This window comes from Malus sylvestris, chromosome 8 (genome assembly GCF_916048215.2).
Source record: "Malus sylvestris chromosome 8, drMalSylv7.2, whole genome shotgun sequence".
Taxonomy (NCBI): Eukaryota; Viridiplantae; Streptophyta; class Magnoliopsida; order Rosales; family Rosaceae; genus Malus; species Malus sylvestris.
The window spans coordinates 20,540,969-20,548,780 of NC_062267.1; the positions used below are offsets into that span (position 1 = coordinate 20,540,969).

Below are 7,812 nucleotides of genomic sequence, written 5' to 3' on the forward strand. Positions count from 1 at the left end.
GACCTCAGTCTTTGGCCTTGGGGTCAGCAACATTCCTTCTTGATCCCTTCTCTTTCTTTTCCTATTTCTAGTAGGGTTGCTCTTTCACTTTATCGAGGACAACCTTTGTGGTTGTAGTTGTGGTCACTCGCTCTGTCAGTTTTCTTTTTTTTTTACTTTTTATTTTATTTTTTATTGTCTTAAACTTTTGTTATTTTTATTAAAATTTAAGTTATTTTCATTAAAGTTTAGACCATTTTCATTAAATAAAGTTATATGATAATTTTTTGTTAAAATAAATGTAGCCCAATCACTTTTTATTAAAGCTCCCAAATTTTTTAACTCGGGTGTCCGAAGATTAATTCTGAGTGTACAAAGAATTACTCCATTTGCAACTTCATTCTAAATTCACCAATTCCAGGCCCAACCCAAATTATTACCGGGCTTAATATTTTAAGCCCGCCTTTGAAGGGTTTCCTTAACGCATCTTCACCTCCAGCCCCAATATTCTGGAGTAGTCTAGACGCACAGCTGCTGGTAAGTGCAGGGTTTCGCCATTTCTACCAGGTAAGCATTTCACCTCCTCTCTCTCTCTCTCCCTCGCTCTCTTACATTATTCCGTGAGCCCTTCTTCCGTTTTGATTCTTCTATCTTTCTTATCGATTTATTAAATCGCTAACTTTCAGTTTAAATTGTCAATAATTGTTGTTTTTCATCGCGTGAGAGTACGCTCGATCGGTTCTCGAAATTGCATTTCTGGCTCAGATTTTATATATTTTTGTTGGAAATTGATATAGATCCGTGGTTGTTTATTGTTTGATTAGGCCTAGTGTTACGAATTAAATCTGATTAGATTATCTTCTGTTTTTAAGAATTTGACTAATTAATTCGGAAACCTGTTTGTTGAATTTTTTGTTTTTAATTTTTTTTCATAATTCGAACGAGTTTTGTTTGGTGGTTAAGGTGGTAAGAGGCAAGAGCTTGTTCTTACAATCGTGAGCATGAATGGAGGGATGCGGACTTGCGCAAAGTTGTTGAGGGCTTCCGAAGCAGCGCTATCGAAATCAGGTTATTTTGATGCCATTTGATTCTTATTTTGTTTGATGCCACTGCATATCATGTAATAGACAGGTGTGTGCGCAATGTGATAGACCGATAATATGTGTTGCTGAATTACACCGAATCCTGGATGCAATTTTTGAGTGGCTAATAAGCGTAAAATTGAACGGTTTCAGCCCGGTCGTTTCAAACTTGATGAAAATTAGGAAATGCCTCTGGATTGCTGTGTTATTTACTTTCTTTCTCCTGTCAAGTGTAAGGGCTTATGACAAATGTTTCAATAGCCTAATAGGTGTAAATCACGGCTGTAACCTATTTGATCCTTGCCTCCACTTCTCACCTCATGCTACTTCTAGTTATAGAGCTTTCACCTCCTTCATGCTTCTCCTTGTGCATGTTTCCCTCATTGCCTTCTAGAGAACCGGGTGAGCTTCCTCTCATGGCGCTCGTGTTCCCATGCGGGCATAGAGATACCTCAAAAGTAATTCCTCTATTTTCTCGCTTGTAAGAAGGTAATCCCATTTTCTCTTCTTACTTGAAAGAGAGGTCTTATACATATCTTTATAACACCTTGGTTAGGAGGTTTTGTAAATTACTATTGGCCGTTCCAAATGAGTTCTTGCTTGAGAAACTCAATTTCACCCGGCCAATAGTGATTATGGGGTAGCCTCAAGGTTTTACATGTTATCTCATGTTTAAATTCAGGGAACTACCCCAAATATTTATGTTTGCCACCAAGGACTACAGTACCAACCACTTCCATTTTACTGGAGTATAGTTTCTTAGGTACCTTCGCCCATGAGCGGTAGGTCTTGGGTTCGAGACTTGGGAGCAGCCTCTCCATAAATGGGGGGTAAGGCTAGCCGACATTCACCTCTCCCAGACCCTGCGTAAAGCGGGAGCCTTGTGCACTGGGTACGACCTTTTTATAGTTTCTTAGGTACCGGCTCACTTTTTGGCATGACATGGGAACCAGAGCTTTTTACAGTTTTTACTTTTAAATGGGAGGGGCATTAGGAGAAACTTCATAAGAGGGATCCTGTTCCACTGTTCATGGAGCGGGATACTCAATATGTTATCCATATTATTGGTATCATTGATATCATGTTGATATGGGATGTCAGTATGGATGTCAATATGGTGTTCATATGGGCCCAATATGGTGTCGATCCTCTTAAGAAGAGGCTCCTAGTTCTATATTTATGCCTGCACCGATAGACCTATTGGTAAAGACAATGGTGCCACCTTGTGTTGGGTGGTTAGAAGTGTAAAGGCTATGAATCTCTGCATGCTTTACATTCTAAAATGCTAGCTTATAAACAAAACTTAAAATAACCACCCCATTGGGACCACCATTGTCATTGCTGTTTTCTGGTGTTTTCGTGCATAGCCTTTGGAAATAAGTATCGAGTAATTTTACACAGTGATACTGTAGCATATCTCATCTGCCAATCCATCCATAGTGGAGAAAGATGGGATGTCTTCTAAGTTTATAACTTAGGCTGAGGTGTTGATTCGTTTGAGTTTGAGTGCTGGATCTTTTTTATTGTATGTACTAAGTAGAAATAGTGGCTATTGTGCTTTTTTCCAGGGACTAGAGGGTTCCACTCAACTGGAGTGAAAAGAATGGGTGGACACGGCCACGATGAACCAGCCTACATGCATGCCAAACACATGTATAACCTGGACCAGATGAAAAACCAGAAGTTGCAGGTGAGCCTTGGAGTGCTCGCCGCCTTCAGCATTGGCGTGGGTGTTCCGATTTGGGCTGTCAATTTCCAACAGAAGAAAACATCCTCTGGTTGAGATGGACGTACGCAGCAATAAGAGACACAGAACAGAGCGGTCCGTACGTTCTCTTGGATCCATTTGTCATTTACTTCTCTTGTTAAAAGTATGTGGTGCATTTGTTTGTTAAATTTTATGTTAACACATGATCATGCACATAAGAATCAGATTTGAGCGTTAAAAAGTTTCCATTTTCCCTTATAGTTCAGCTGTTTCACAGCTTTGAGCAATGAGCAGTTAGGTAGACAATAAATTGAAATCCTGAATTTTGAATACCAAATTATATGACCCGCCATTTGTGTATTTTTCATTTCCTTTCTAATAATCTTTTTACGTGCGTTTTATCTATGTTTTGTAAAAAAAAAAAAAATGAAAGTAATTGTTACGAAAATTCAAAAATACTCATTATGCACTACGCAGTTGAGGACCACACATTGACCATTTTTGGGTGTTAACAACTTCCTTAAATGGTGCATTTAATTTTAACTCACTGCGTTTTTGAGTTCAAACCGATACGAAGTTGAGATTCTTTTGAATGCAGAAACGATACGAAGACATTTCAGTTTTGGGGCAAAGGCAATCCGAAGAACGAGTTATCAACTCTCCTCTCTCTCTTTCATGGTCTTCTTACTTTTTGAAAGTTGGAGCATGCAATCATGCATTAGATGGAAGTTCTTGTTTTTGTAACAAAAGTTTGAATGGACCGAACTTATTAATCAACCGTGTTCCATTCGATTGGGTGTTTCTTCCAAGTGTTGGACAAGTTCTGTATGCTCACATTGACTCTAACAATGGTTTTTGTTTGCTTGAGATATTTTAGTTCTTTGGCGCCTGTCCTTGCAGTTGTTTTGTTGTTTGCAGGAGGGCTCATAGGAGCGAAAACAGGTTGCTGTTTACATTAGGTAGGTAGGTAGGTAGTGCATGGTGACTATTTTGAAGTCAGACACACAAACAGCTATTTCCAGCTATTACTTGTATATTTCCCTCTATTTTCTTTTGGCAATTATCCTCAAAAATGATTTCATGGAGTTGAAATATAGCCGGGGTAAGTTTCTATAGATAATTATTTCCTTTAATTGAACTCAAGGCTTGAGGTGCAAGGGTGAACAAGGTACAAGCTCTAGAAGAAAAAGAAAAATACGGGAAAAGTAAAACAAATAAAACTATTCAAACCACTGTCTTCGATTTAAATCATCGCCCTTCCCATTATAAAATACCGTTTGGAATATAAATTATGGCTATCAATTACCGTCGAAACTATATATATATATATATATATATATATATATATATATATATATATATATATATATATATATTGTATTTCAAATTTTGCTGTCACGACTCACCATAATAATTTTATTAGAAGCAATAAGTAAAAATCAAATAAAATAAATAAATAAAATTACTTAAGTTGATATTTCCGTTTCCATTTGCTTATTTTCGTGAAAATTGTGGTTACGCAACCGTTGTTTTTTGAGTTGATTGTTCTTAAATTTTGAAGAAAAATTAATAAAAAATGTTTGAAAATTTTGAGTTTTAACAATAACGACAAAATAAAAAATAAAATGAATACTATCAGAATTAACTTTTTAGTATAAAAATGTGGTTTTTCGTTAAAGTGAACAGTACATGGAGTTTTTCGTTAAAGTTCCCAAATTTTGACATGCAGCCATTGGTGGTCAGATCAGGTGCAAATCTTTGTGGAATCCGGATCCTCTTTGTAAGGATTCTGAGATTCGTCAGAAATTATTTTAAATTTTTTAATTTAAAATTAAAAACAAATACTACGATATACGATAAACGAATACAATTCACAATATTCAAGAGTCCTGTTGGATCTTTGCGATTAGTTATACTTGGCACCACAGGGTTGGTACCGAGAAATTGGTAGTTAATAAAAAAATAATTTACAAAAATAATAAATTAAAGGCGGTGAGTTTGCCCTACGAGTACCTTCTCGCACCCCGCACGCCGCATATAAGTTCCCTCTTCTTTCTCCATTTCCCTCACGCATCAGACGCGAAGGCATCGCTCCATACCCTCTCTTTCTCTCTCTAGGTTTCTTTCATCTCTCTCTTCGCTTTCCATCCAAGGTATAATCTCTCCCGATAATCTCTGTGCTCTTCTATTTTCGATTTTCGATTTCGTGAACTAGTGTATCTGTGATTATTGTTTTTGATTGCGTGAGAGTTTGCGTTGTTCGATCCGAGCTGAAGTTTTTACGTTTCTGGATCGATTTGTGTTTGTATTTGAAATCGGTACAGTTCTCTGGATTCTAGGGTTTATTTTTTGTATTAATTTGTTTAATCTGGATAGGATTTATGATTGATTTATTCCGTGTTGCTTGGATTTGGACTTTTCTTTCACTTTGTGATATGTTTAATTGTTATTGACCTACCTATACCTGAAATTTCAAGCTCACAGGAATTGTTACGATATATGTATGTTTGTATGTATATGTTTGGTATTTTATGTAAGCAACTTATTATGTTAGGTTGTTACAATATGTTCGATTCTCTTGATAGGGTGGTCGTATTGCGTGTTTATACATGCTGCCAAAACTGTGCCAATCGATACATAATTCCTTGCCATTTATGGTTTTTGAAGTGCTTAGTTACAAAAGGTTAATATGTTTAAATACGTGTTTACATTGTAGACTATGTCCAGAATTGTTTGGGATCACTACTTTGCTTGATTATTTGGAATTAGAAATCTGCTTGGGCTTTTTGGATTGCGATTTTGTTGTAGCAGCATAGGCTGAACATAAACGTGTAGTTTTACTTTCAAATCTGGTTATCTCATAACAATATAATCACCACGCTTACTTTTTGGGGCTGGAAAGCTAATAATTGTTGGGACATAGTTATAGGGATGCAGTACTTGCCAGGCTCATAGTTATAGGGACTGTTCTGGAATTGTTCCAAGGAACTTGGCTGGGTGAATGATTCTTTTGTTAGGTCTGCTATTTTTCTTTTTCGTGCTGCTGGTAGAAGAAAAGGATGAGTTGGAGTATGAATAATTTTGTTTTGATCTGTTTTCTTGATTTCATATTTTTATCTTACTCTAAACTAGTTCTAAACAGCTATATTATTTGCTTGTAGGAAATTGGCAGTTCAGTCTGCTGTATCTGCAATTCGCCAAAGTGGAGTGTGTGACGTCTAGAACTTATTTTATGTCTGAACGGGCCACTCTCTGTTTGTCGTCAATTGGATTACTCGGTGAATATAGCCCTACATCTAGAAAAAAGTGCAGAGCTGCTTCCGTTGAAGTTGAATGCAAACAGCTTGGTTTATCAGAGGGGAATCACGCACATTTTCTTGGTTGCCAATTTATGCAACCGTGTGGTAAAGGAGTATTTCGGGTTTCAAGAGGCAACACCCTTCTGATATAATCTATCATCTCTCACACCATGGCTCTACAAAACATCGGTGCTTCAAACCGTGATGATGCCTTCTACAGGTATAAGATGCCAAGGATGATCACTAAGATTGAAGGCAGAGGAAATGGCATCAAGACTAATGTGGTTAACATGGTTGATATTGCAAAGGCCTTGGCTAGACCTGCTTCCTACACTACAAAGTATTTTGGCTGTGAGCTTGGAGCCCAATCAAAATTTGATGAGAAGACTGGAACTTCCCACGTGAATGGTGCTCATGACACTGCTAAGCTTGCTGGACTTCTTGAGAACTTCATCAAGAAATATGTGCAGTGCTATGGTTGCGGGAACCCAGAAACCGAAATTATTATAACCAAGACGCAGATGCTAAATCTGAAATGTGCTGCATGTGGGTTTGTGTCTGCTGTTGATATGAGGGACAAGCTCACAACTTTTATCCTTAAGAATCCTCCAGAACAGAAGAAGGCGGTTAAAGGAAAGAAAGGCTTGAGGAGGGCCGACAAAGAACAACTTAAGGAAGGGGAGGCCGCTGACGAGGAGCAAAAGAAGCTTAAGAAGGAGGCAGCAAAGAAGAAAGGAACTTCGGGTTCCAGAGCATCAAGCAAGAAGAAAAGCAATGGTTCCGATGAGGATCGTTCCCCTGCTCACAGCCAGGGAGATGAGAACGACCAAGCTGCCGAGGAGGATGGGGATGATGATGTCCAGTGGCAGACGGACACTTCCGTGGAGGCTGCTAAGAAGCGAATCCAGGAGCAGTTGAGTGCTGTTACTGCTGATATGGTGATGCTTTCTACCATTGAAGAGAAAAAGTCACCAAAGCAGTCTCCTGATCGTGAAGTGAAGAAGCCTGAGACAAAGAGCCATCAGAACGGTGCTGATTGTTATACCCACGAAAGACTTGTTAATGAGATCAAACAATCCTTGCAAAAGGGGACGTCTGCAGCTCAGCTTAAATCCTTTTTGAGCACTCTTTCTGGCACACCCCAAGAAGTTATGGATGCCCTACTCGAGGCTCTCTTTGAAGGTGTGGGAAAGGGGTTCTCTAAGGAGGTTTCTAAGAAGAAAAACTACCTGGCTGCAGCAACCCGGATGGAGGGATCTCAGACAGTTCTATTGCAAGCTATCGAGTCTTTCAGTGGGAAGTCTAACCCTGATGCTGCAAAGGAAGTGGCTCTTGTTCTAAAACTGTTGTACGATGTTGACATTCTGGAGGAGGAATACATTATGAAGTGGTACCAACGGGGCATAGCTGGGAAGAACAAGAGCTCCCCGATTTGGAAGAATGCCAAGCCGTTCATCGGGTGGCTCCAGAGCGCCGAGTCTGAAACAGAGGAAGAGTGATGGGTATTTCTCTGTCGTTGATTTACTTGTCGTCCTGTTTTTTCCTTGTTTGCTTATGCTTTGAGTGTGTTGAAATAATGGCCTGTTGGGGCCTTTCCTGTTGTTAGTGTTCACCCTCTGGGCTCCTCTGTTGTTGTCTTTGGTTTTATCGGTTTCGAGTGCAATGTCATTTGGTGGTCGTGTCTGTTTTACCAACTATTATTGTGTTCAGTTACATTGGTTTTCTTATGCATTTGCCTTAATTA

At 38.7% G+C, this 7,812-nt stretch overlaps 2 protein-coding genes and 1 long non-coding RNA gene across 5 annotated transcripts; all 3 read left to right on the top strand.

Moving 5' to 3' along the window:
- Positions 1–432: 432 nt before the first annotated feature.
- Positions 433–3,636, top strand: LOC126633281 (uncharacterized). Of its 3 annotated transcripts, XM_050303855.1 has the most exons (4): positions 433–546; positions 943–1,047; positions 2,630–2,883; positions 3,368–3,636. In XM_050303855.1, the coding sequence occupies exons 2-3, from the start codon at positions 981–983 to the stop codon at positions 2,842–2,844; spliced, it is 282 nt and encodes a 93-aa protein (XP_050159812.1). In that variant the 5' UTR covers positions 433–546; positions 943–980; the 3' UTR covers positions 2,845–2,883; positions 3,368–3,636. The 3 variants fall into 3 exon arrangements, with proteins under 3 accessions (XP_050159812.1, XP_050159810.1, XP_050159811.1); XM_050303853.1 differs by lacking the exon at positions 3,368–3,636 and having other exon boundaries at positions 2,630–3,129; XM_050303854.1 differs by lacking the exon at positions 3,368–3,636 and having other exon boundaries at positions 503–599; positions 2,630–3,129.
- Positions 1,054–2,010, top strand: LOC126633282 (uncharacterized). The gene is made up of 2 exons (XR_007627013.1): positions 1,054–1,824; positions 1,979–2,010. It is a non-coding gene; the product is annotated as an uncharacterized LOC126633282 (long non-coding RNA).
- A 1,113-nt stretch (positions 3,637–4,749) lies between the features above and the next one.
- LOC126632158 (probable eukaryotic translation initiation factor 5-1) lies at positions 4,750–7,812 on the top strand. Its single transcript, XM_050302403.1, has 2 exons — positions 4,750–4,922; positions 5,931–7,812. The coding sequence occupies exon 2, from the start codon at positions 6,239–6,241 to the stop codon at positions 7,565–7,567; it is 1,329 nt and encodes a 442-aa protein (XP_050158360.1). The 5' UTR covers positions 4,750–4,922; positions 5,931–6,238; the 3' UTR covers positions 7,568–7,812.